General features: G+C 40.0%; 2 protein-coding genes across 2 annotated transcripts; one reads left to right on the forward strand and one right to left on the reverse strand.

Annotated features, from left to right (window-relative positions):
* LOC4333342 (protein POST-ILLUMINATION CHLOROPHYLL FLUORESCENCE INCREASE, chloroplastic) lies at positions 1–2,254 on the forward strand. The gene is made up of 7 exons (XM_015776240.3): positions 1–253; positions 343–427; positions 799–877; positions 1,001–1,114; positions 1,358–1,470; positions 1,679–1,786; positions 1,869–2,254. The coding sequence occupies exons 1-7, from the start codon at positions 57–59 to the stop codon at positions 1,986–1,988; spliced, it is 816 nt and encodes a 271-aa protein (XP_015631726.1). The 5' UTR covers positions 1–56; the 3' UTR covers positions 1,989–2,254.
* A 322-nt stretch (positions 2,255–2,576) lies between these two features.
* On the reverse strand, positions 2,577–6,235 carry LOC4333343 (DNA-directed RNA polymerases II, IV and V subunit 6A). Its single transcript, XM_015776241.3, has 6 exons — positions 6,100–6,235; positions 4,761–4,794; positions 4,514–4,683; positions 4,369–4,420; positions 2,941–3,008; positions 2,577–2,859 (listed from the first exon to the last, which is right to left on the reverse strand). Exons 1-6 carry the CDS (start codon positions 6,132–6,134, stop codon positions 2,790–2,792), a joined length of 429 nt encoding a protein of 142 aa, XP_015631727.1. The 5' UTR covers positions 6,135–6,235; the 3' UTR covers positions 2,577–2,789.
* Between the last annotated feature and the right edge of the window lie 4,448 nt (positions 6,236–10,683).

Consider the following 10,683-nt stretch of genomic DNA (forward strand, 5'->3'; position numbering starts at 1 on the left):
GGATTCTCTTCTCTTTCTTTCATCAGCTATCACAATTCACAAGTGTAGACTGTAGGATGGCCACGCTCTCTTCCTGCAGCCGCCTGAGCACCGGCGGCGGCGCCGTCCAGCGCCGTCCCCGGCGGCCGGCAAGCGCTGCGACCATCACCTGCCACCGGAGCTCCTCCTCCTCCTCGTCGGCCAGGGTAGTCCGCACAGGCGCCGCCGCGGCGCCTGCCGCGGCCACGGCGCCCGCCGTGCCGCAGACCAACGAGTGAGTAACTCACAAACTGAGCTCTCCCCTTTAATTTGTGGCTGATGAAAAAGTTGTGTTGATTTAAAAAAAAAAATTGGTTGTTGCAGGTGCTCGCTTCCGACATGGGCGGAGTTCGAGCTGGGCAAGGCGCCGGTCTACTGGAAGACCATGAACGGTCTTCCTCCATCGGCTGTAAGTTTAATTTCTTCACAAAAAGAAATACTTTCACTCATCATACATGTAACAACTACTCCTTCTGATTTATATTATAAATCATTTTGATTTTTTTTTCCTAATCATTTTTTTAAAAAAATTTGACTATGTTTTTTTAAAATAATTACCAACATGTACACCGAATTAGTTTCATTAAAATTAACATTTGATATATTTTGATAATATGTTTGTTTTGGGTTAAGAATTTTGTTATATTTTCAAACTTTAAAAAATAATAAGAAAAAGAAAGTCAAAAGCAACTTATAATATGGAACAGCGGTAGTACTAGCAACCTGGCAGATTCATCATGGAAATAGTAGCTAATTAAGCTGCCGCTGTGTTCTTACCAGGGAGAGGGCCTGATCCTTTTCTACAACCCGGCAGCGACCAAGATGACCCCCAACGCTCAGTTTGGCATCGCGTTTAATGGTAATTGAGCACCCTCTTAATTCTCCTTTTCACCCACCCAGTGTCCGGGAAAAATTCAGGCTACAAATTGGTTTGATCTGAATCTGATTCAGGAGTTGATAACTGAGACTTTATTTGCTGCAGGTGGTTTTAACCAGCCGATCATGTGCGGTGGTGAGCCGAGGCAGATGACGCTGCAAGAGAGGGGATCAGCTGATCCTCCCATATACACCATCAGGATACGTGTGCCGCAGCATGGTCAGCAGCTGATTGTTTTGTTTCGTTGAAGATATGAATGATTCGCCTGCAATTTCTCATTAACTTAAATTAAGCTTTTGCATCATGCTGACACCATATGTTCAAGTGATCGTTACTAGTACTGTATGTATGTAATAGCATGTTGTCATCTGAGTGGCCATGGATTCGTTACTAGTACTGTATGTATGTAATAGCATGTTGTCATCGGAGTGAGATTTTGTCTGGTTGGTTTTGCACTCGCAGCCATGACCCTCGTCTTCTCCTTCACAAACGGGGTGGATTGGGATGGACCGTACACCCTCAAGTTCAGGGTCCCCAAGCCATGGCTCAACAAGCCCTTGAGCTTCTTCAACGAGGTAAAATTTTGCTCCGAGTTCGTGTTGTTTTCAATCAAACAAGCTTGATTTGTACCTTGAATCCAATTTTATTGTTAATTACCATTTCTTGATAGCTTATGCACTGGAAAAGTTGAAACTCCTCTTTGGATCAGTGTTAACTTTTAGAATGCACCTTTTGTGCTAATAAAGAGAGTTATTTTAAAAATTATCTGTGACGACGATGCAGGGTCTAGCAGACGAACTGAACAGAGAAGGGGCATGCGACAGAGCCATCTTCCCAGACGAAAACGTTGTCATCACAAGCTGCGAGATGGGCAGCTACTACGAAGAGGGGGTAAAACTTTTAACCTTTATCTCAAATTCATGATTAATCCTAGCCAGTTCTGAACCGTTGCTGCATCCCCTGGCACTGGCAGGGAGATCGCTGCAAGCTGGACATTGTGTCAGGGTGCATGGATCCAAACTCGCACATGTTTGATCCACTCGCCACCGTGGATGACGGATCATGCCCAATGGATTCCGATTCCGAGGAATGAACTGAACTACAGTCTCAGCGAGTTTTATTAGCAAGGAGAAGCTGTAATTAGTGGCCACTGTTGTTCAATGTAAAAAGAAAGAAGCGACACGGTATGATGTACAAGAAAGCACAGATGTGTGATAGAATGGTATTAGGGAATGATGTGTGCTGCATTTGGTGAAAAGAATACACAACTGTAGGCCTCATACAAATGTGGTTGTTAATTTGTGACAGAACTACTCTGAATTTAATAGAGATCAACCTATACAAATACCATCAAAGAAAGTGTCGGCACGTGACCAAAAGTTCCAAAAACACGGGATAACTCCTGATTAAACAAGGAGAAAAAAAAATTATTTTCTGATTTATCTATATAGCCTTCAGTTCAGAGTTTGATACTTATACTGGAAAAGTGGAAATGGACCCAGAACACGAATCAACCGGAATTTAAGTTCAGTTCCAGCACAATTCCAGGCATCCGCCCGTTTGTCTGATGTCTACGTACTGCAAAAATGTCGCTCATGTCTGCTAGACGACTACCAAATTAGGCCAAGAAAAAAAAAACCAAGCATTAAGCCTTGAACATTCACAGGACAAAGTCTGCAAATGGTCCAAGCAAACTGATGCAACCATGCAAATTTCAGTCACAGTTACACTGCGGAAAGAAGGCATACATGTCAAGGCAACATGGCATGCCATCATCACGCCAGTTCACTGATACAGCATCCAGTCATAATGGAGTTGCACAGACCATATTACTACAAGGGCAAAGTCAACTTGCAGCACATTGCTGTTCGTTTTGAGTAGCCTCAGTCACAGCTTAGCCGCCTCCAACCTGGCGTTTCCAGGAGTCCTCCACAATAAGCTCGTCAACGCCCCAGTCCTCATAGCTATATTTGAACACACAGTAAACTATTATAATGAGGTTACAAAATCAGGAAACACATAAATGTCTTTTATTCAAATCTCACCTTCCGTCAGGTAAGTACCGCCTAATTGTGAATGGGATCTTGCGTGCTCTCAGCTCTTTCATGGCAATCTAATTTGCACAAAGACAATAGTTTAGCATAGCAAGTAATTTGAAAGATAGAATAAAATCAACTGACAATTTCTGACAGAAAGAGAGAAGAAATCTAAGTAGTATTTATAATGAGTTGTTGATAAGTGCAGTCAACATTCATCTCATCTTGGTTTTGTGGGAGTACTCTACCAAAATATTTCAGTTACCATGCCTAAAACATACCAAAATAATTTTTTATCCGGGAAAAGCAATCTAAGACCCTTGTGGAATTCTAAAAACATGTGAAAATTTTTCATGACATGGAGGAAGAGGGACACGTGTAAACATACAAAATTTTAAGATTGAGAACAATATGGGAGTCAACAAAAATTGTATTCATATTCCGGAAGAATTGATTTCTTCTATCTCTTCCTTTTCTCTGTCCATCATGATAACAAAGTTTGGCATGAACAAAGAAAACCCGGCACCTGCCTTTTCCTTTTCCTAGAATTTTTAAAACCTCCGGTTAACTCTTCCGATTTAGATATAATAAACCTTCTAGAAGTTGGAATAAGGATGGAACTAATGCGTATGAAAGTCCCACTTCAGGGATAGCAGTGGCATATTTACCAGCCAGCAGCCATATAATATATCAAGTGTTACAACAAAACCAATCTTTGGTATTGGACTATCAAACACTAAAACATAATACAGAATTAATCAATTGCCACTTGTTCTCCACATAAACTAGATCAATTTCATGATATTTGAAATGCCATGAAAAACAATGTATAAGAGCCCTGACTAATAACTTCTGTCTGGGTAGAAGAACTAATTCAAATAGACAAGTCAGGGTGCTTGTCAACATTTGTCCTATCTGTTTTTATATTGTGGAAACAAATCACAGAATCACAAGGCTACCAAATAATAGTATCTAGAGCCTTGATGAAAGAAATATGTGTACAAATACAACCTTGTGCATACTAGTATAATTGCAGACGAAAACTTATTGTCAGTCACATATTTAGATTTCAAGCTGACTCGGCGTGGCAGCCCTCCATGACGAAAAAAAGACATTCTATTGATTGAATTGCTGGCCTATGTCTATACACAATTACATACAGCTATCAAACATGTGTACTTTGTTGAATTATATATTCAAACGTTAATTTTATTAATTAGTTGGCAGTCAGGTGTTGTATGCCTAAACAAGAAAATTCCATTGTTCATTTTCATTCTTCATGATGGAAACAGATGTTTATTGTAAAAGGTTATTTAAGTTGTACAATATAAGCTTGGTATATGGAACTGGCAAAAATCAAAATAATGAATATGTAGAGGTTATCGCTTGTTTGAACAAATACCTATTGCATGTATAGTTTGGAAAAATAGAATTTACCTCAAGAGGATCAGTTTCTCCCTCAAGCTCAACCATAACTGGAGCATTCATGCTATAAAACAACAGCAAGGGTTATTAATACTGTATGGTAAACTATTAGCCATCAAATTGGCAATACTGTGCAATATGATATATAGAAACATACCTTATCTGTAATGCACGTGTACCCAGGATGCGGGCACGCTCATACTTTGTCATATACTTTGACGTTTTGCGTGGGCGCTGAGTTTTTTCTTGTTCCTTATCTTCAGCCTCTGCCCCTACAACCTCATCAGGGCCATCCTCGTTATTCTCAGGTTCCTCTTCAGCCCCTTCCTATTATTGAACAGAACTCCATCAGTTCTTTTCCATTAACAGATAACATCACTGCATGAGGATAGCAATGTGTGTACCTCAATCTCAGGTTCTGGTGGCTCATCCTCATACCTGCAGAGGAAAATACAATGCCATTCCTAAATCAATATCCAACAAAACAATCCTTTAAAATGACATATAACAATCAGTGCTTCAGCAATCATATAGTTGTGCAAGGATAATGGTAGATATCTCACTAGGATGAAATGTAAAAGAAATTCAAAATTTTCACTTCTACCAACACTAATGAACATAACTTTGGTCTGTGTAATTTAGTAATTACACTAAAATTGAATATTCCTGAGAAAATGGACATATAACTAACTAATTCATATGTTTTAACCGCCAAGCCACCACAGTAAATTAAGCAGAAAAGAATGAAACCACACATTCTTGTTCCAATTAGAAGCAAGATGTTAGAGATCCTCTAAGTTTTTAGCTAGCGTGACAAAGTTAGGATTCCATATTAGTACAATGACCATCTATCTTAATATGTAATAGATTTTTTCCATTTTTATCTTTCATTTTTCTCCTTGTTTTCCTTATATGCATATATATTTTTCCCCTTTCTTTATACTGCTGCATAAATGATTTGCACCAAGCCTCCTATTACATCAATTGCATAGCTCCCCTGACCTATATCGGTCTAGCCAATCCCTTCATGTCCATGTCACCATAGAAAGGAGCAAGCAGGAGGTACGCATGAGAACCCCCCATCCCCGACTGCGTTCAATGTTCTTTTCTCTCAAACAAAGCGGTATAGAATCATCAATGAAAATTCCCATAATTGGTGAGCGGGATTGTCGCATTAACCCAATTGATTCATCCAAGCAAACCTAAATTTCAAAGAACCTGCTAAACCTAACCATAACCAAACAAGCAGGGAAACAGAATATCACTCTTTACAGTATCCCCTTCTGTTGCTGACAAACTAATCTCAGACAACTTCTAAGAGCCATTACTCGACTCAACGAACGAAACATGCCCTAAGAATAATACTCGACTCAACGATCAAAACATGCCCCAAGAATAAACTCCAAAGACACCTTTTACCCGTGAAGACCAGTACGCATCCAACATTAACACCTCTCGTTTTCCAAAAACCAATCGAGTGAATCGCGGCAATCGCCATAACTAGCTTCGACTCGAATCAACGAACCCACCACCCCAAATGCTCCCCATGGCGATGAGGAGCGCCAACGAATCACCCAGCACAGACTCCTACCGGCGCAACATGTTACACAGAGAGCTGGTTCGACCGGTCTGGGATTAGAAATTTATTAGAACAGGCGATGCCTATCGAAACCCTAGATTGGATTCCCATGATCATACGGAAAAAGGACTAGAGAGAGTGAGATAGTAGAGAGTAAGGCAAACCCCATGTCCATGTCGTTGTAGTCGTCGTCCGCCATGGCTTCCGCCGCCTCTGATTCCGGCCGCTACAATCGCTAGGGTTTCGCCGCACGGCGGCCAAGCGGTGCTCGACAGGGAGAAAGGGGGCAAATGGGACTCTGGGAGAGCGCAACGGACGGCCCACCAGCCCGGGAAAAAGAACGGGGACAATCCCCGGAGAATCGTAGAAGGATCTGGACCGTATGATCCGTATCTGCAGAAATTTCAAAATATGGCATTCAATGCGCCCTGCAGAATTTATCAGTCTATCCGTTGTTTTCAGACTATGACATTAGGAATTTAGGATACGAATTTTTTTCGTTCTACGCCACTTTGTCCGCCAGCGTCGGTTGCGTCGTCCTAGTCCACCAACCGCGCTCGCGTAAGCCACAAGTCATTGTTCGTCTGTTCACCACTCGTATCAGTCGAGTCACCCTCTGTCCGCTGGCGTCATCGTTGTCGACATCCATCATCTGCATCGCCATCCATCTGTGGCACCGTCATCGTCTGTTTGCCACCATCACTGTGTCGCTATAGTCCATCCATCTGTGGCACCGTCATCGTCTGTTTGCCACCATCACTGTGTCGCTATAGTCCTCTGCAACGCCAGTTGTGCCAGGACACCATCGTCCTCTTCCTGCTACATTGCGGGCCTACCTCGAACCAAAACCTACGTGCGCTTTTGCCGTCGTTTGCCTATGATGGATTTTGGCATCCATCCGGACCTGGATTGGTTGATTCATCAACTGATGACGTCATCTTACATGCTTAGTTTGCTTGGATTGCTTCTCTTTCTTATCTCGCCCCTTTATATTTCCCTCTTTAACTTTTTCCTTGCTAATCAAATTTGGACAACGCCGGCAGCACCGACGGATGAACGACGGCAACACCGGGCGGATTAACAAGGATGGGGCAACCTATGCTGGTAGATGGAGTGGCACATAATGAAGAAAATTCGCAGCCTAGTGTTGTATTCTAAAAGAAAAGTAAATTGGGTGGCAAATTCTAAAAGAAGTGTGTATTGGTGATGAATTCTAAAACTTTGTTTGTTGGATTTAAGCTCAGTTCTAGTGAGCAGTACTCCCCTTTCTCCGAAATATAGATATTTCTAGATAATTTTGGAGGGATTAAGGAGTGAAGGCGAAAAAATCATAGCACCCTTCAGAGTTGTTCGGAGAATCAACATGCTGCAGCGCTGCACCTACAACTACAGCCAGGGGCGGATCTATAGTACTAGGACCGGTGTCAGGCGACACCGACGATTTTCGGCAAAACCTATAGCAAAACTGCTTATTCATATGTTATAACACTGTGATCTAAATATAATTAGTATACTATGACACCGATAGACACGTTATGACACCAATGAATCGATTTTCTGGATCCGCTACTAACTACAGCGGCTACAGGAGGATGGGCTGTTCCCTGCTGCAACAAAATAGTTGGGCTTTGCAACACAGCCCAAACCGCTACATCATGGGATACTAAACAACCCCTTCATTGATGCACGTAGGACTTATAGTCTACAGAAAATAGGGTGGTTGATGGGTTAAAAGAGAGCTATAAATAGTTATATATGGGGTAAATTTGAATCCTAAAAATTAGTTATATATTAAGATGGAGGGAGTAGCAGTTACCTTTAATTTCCACTTGCATGTAAAATGAGGTAAGCCATTAGCTTATGATTAATTGAATATTGATTACTACAAACTTAAAAATTGTGTTTATTTGAATTTTTTTAAAAAAACTATTATATAGAAAAGATTTATTTGAAAATGTGCTTAAAAAAGAGAAAGTTACAACTGCTAAACAAGAAAACAAACAACGCGTTAGGGTTTTTAGTTAATTTGTAGTGATTTAGAATTTTATATTTTCACAAACAAAATAATTCATTCAAATTAATATTATGAATGTAAACACAAATCTAGATATAGATTTATAAATCTAAGAATATCCAACTTCAATAATATTGGCTAGAGCTGTTTCAAATAGGGACAATGTGGGTAGAATTTTGTTCGTCAATTCGTTCCATTAAAAAAATAAAAAAAATTCTTTGTTAATTTCCTCTAGGTTTGCTAAATGATTCCTTACCGTTGTCTATTTAATTAGTGTTTTTTACTGGCTCTGTTATTTTAGCATTTTAATCTCTATTTTATTTCCTGAACGTATTTATATCCGAATCTAATGTGCAAACATACTCGAACACATTCAAATCGGGCTCGGCTTTAATTTTTAGTGTAAAACGATTTACGTATGAAAACTTGGTATATATTAACTTTTCCTAAAAAGACGATTCTAGACCACGCTTGCACAAACAGCCCATTTCAATTTGGTTCTAACATTTACATGAAAATTTAAACAAATGTGGGTTAAAAAATACGGTTTGCTGAGATGAAAAACGCGCCTAGCTAGGTTGGTACATGGGTTGATTTGAGTTTCAAAATTATTATGGCACGTGACGCATGGGTTGATTTTGAGTCCAACTCCATATCTATACATAGTTACAAGCCTACAACGTGTTCACAGGCCTATTCAGAAGTCTTCCTGGATAACAGTACGTGAGCTGGTTGCGTATTTGTAGACAGCTAACGAGCATGTATTAGACGTACCTTTTTTTTTTTTCTTGAATACCCAAAAGATCCGTTTATCATTATATTAAAATAAGAGAGGGTATAACCCCGAGTACAAAACAAGATACACCCTTATTAAATTATAACAACCATATGTGCCACAAGCTCGACAATGAACACAACTAAAAAACGGCCACAACCACAAACCCGACTATAAAACTAACCACCCGGCTCTCGAGCAAGCTATAAGAATAGCTCCAAGGCCCAGCCAAACAACACAGCCATTCTTTTGCCTTGGCAACAAAGACCACCTGCTAAGTTAGCAGCAACCCCCTAAATGACACATTAATTTCACCAAAATGACTACAAATTGAGCCCGTATTGCACTGGGTCATTAGTTGCCTCATTGGTCTTGTTTCATAACTCCTCCCTTTTTCACCATCAGGCCATTAGAATGACTATAGACGTACCACATTTACACATTTTCTCCTCTTTTAGTATGACAGGCATTTTCCTTGACAATAGGTGCTATTCTCAAACATCGTAAAGATATGGCTCCTAGTTAGGGTGGACAATGGATGAAACTAAATATTATTTGAGGGCACAAATAAATAAATTAAATATTAAAAAGTTGAAAAATGTCCCATAATAAACGTCGATGAAAAAATTTTTTGTGAAAACTGTAAAGCTAGGAACTTGGGAAGTGTGGCGGTATGCCAACCATCTGTTAGCTCACAAGAACGGGGCCTCTGTTGCCGGATTTGGATTTTACCATAGCTACTAGTCCTGCTTAGAATGATTCTAAACTTGAATTTAATATTTGAAATTCAAATTTGTATTTAAACTCACATCCTTCTTCCCCGTTAACTAGGAGTACTGATTTTTGGAAACTGAATATTGTACCAGTATAAGCAGTAGTGCATTATTACAGTTTTTGGCAGGATTTCTTATATATTTATTTAACAAAGTTCGATAAAAAAAATTAAATGAAAGCACACCTCTAACAAATTTGCCAAGAGTGGTACGGTTTGAAATGACATTGATCTTAACAACCCCGTATTTCTTACTAGGTGATTCTCCGTATTTTGCTGTGGAAATTACTAAGTAATTTTTAGAGTGAAGTGCATGGATAGTCACTAAACTTGAGCAGGTATGTCACTTAGGTCCCTATTTTTGAGTCCCTCAACTTGTCTTAGGTGCCATATAGGTCCAAACGAGCTCTAACCCACTTCGTGAGATGACGTGGCATGCCATGGTGACACTTACGTGTCAGTGCGATCCACATGTCAGTCACATAGAAAAAATAAAATTTAAAAAGAGAGGAGAGAGAGTGAGAGAGAGAGAGAGAGAGGAGAAAATAATGTTTTTAATTTTGAAAAATAAATGAAAAAGGAGAGGAGAAAAAATATGTTCTTAATTTTTTTCTATATGTGATTGATATATGGTTTCTACTGACACGTAGGCACCACCATAGCATATGCCACGTCACCACCATGGCATGCCACGTCAGTACACGGAGCGGGTTGGAGCCCGTTTGGACCTATATGACACATGAGATAAGTTGAGGGACACAAAAATGTATTTTGAGAGTTCTAGGACCTAGATGACACACCCACAGAAGTTTATGGACCTCCAATGCACTTTACTCAATAATCGAGCTAAGAGTGAAACGGATATTAGTTTGCCAAACTGAAAGTGCATCTAGGACCCCTCATTTGTTTTGGTGTTAATGACAACACAATTAGAGGATAACTAATGCTTTTTGTTGAGATGTATGCAAGGATGAAAAAGGAGTGGAACTTAAGCATAGAAAGCTTTGTGGCAATTTGTGTGGTAATCACCTCTCTAAACCTTGTGTATCATGTGTTCTTGAGTATTGGGATGCCATACTATTAAGAGGGATACCACATGCATATAATTGGTAGAACACTAGTGCTCAAAATCCTTTCTTTGAAGTGTTCCTGTTTTATTCCTGTCGGACTATCCGATCTTGATCAGA

This window comes from Oryza sativa, chromosome 3 (genome assembly GCF_034140825.1).
Source record: "Oryza sativa Japonica Group chromosome 3, ASM3414082v1".
Lineage (NCBI taxonomy): Eukaryota > Viridiplantae > Streptophyta > Magnoliopsida > Poales > Poaceae > Oryza > Oryza sativa.

What these genes read in the sequence shown, in the direction of transcription:
- LOC4333343 (XM_015776241.3), bottom strand. Translation starts at nt 6,134, where the DNA reads ATGGCGGACGACGACTACAACGACATGGACATGGG. An exon ending in CACCAGAACCTGAGATTGAG is followed by an intron (nt 4,684 to 4,760) that starts GTACACACATTG and finishes GTTCAATAATAG; the next exon opens with GAAGGGGCTGAAGAGGAACC. An exon ending in GAGAAACTGATCCTCTTGAG is followed by an intron (nt 3,009 to 4,368) that starts GTAAATTCTATT and finishes TGTGCAAATTAG; the next exon opens with ATTGCCATGAAAGAGCTGAG.
- LOC4333342 (XM_015776240.3), top strand. Translation starts at nt 57, where the DNA reads ATGGCCACGCTCTCTTCCTGCAGCCGCCTGAGCACCGGCGGCGGCGCC. An exon ending in GATACGTGTGCCGCAGCATG is followed by an intron (nt 1,115 to 1,357) that starts GTCAGCAGCTGA and finishes TTGCACTCGCAG; the next exon opens with CCATGACCCTCGTCTTCTCC. An exon ending in GCAGCTACTACGAAGAGGGG is followed by an intron (nt 1,787 to 1,868) that starts GTAAAACTTTTA and finishes TGGCACTGGCAG; the next exon opens with GGAGATCGCTGCAAGCTGGA.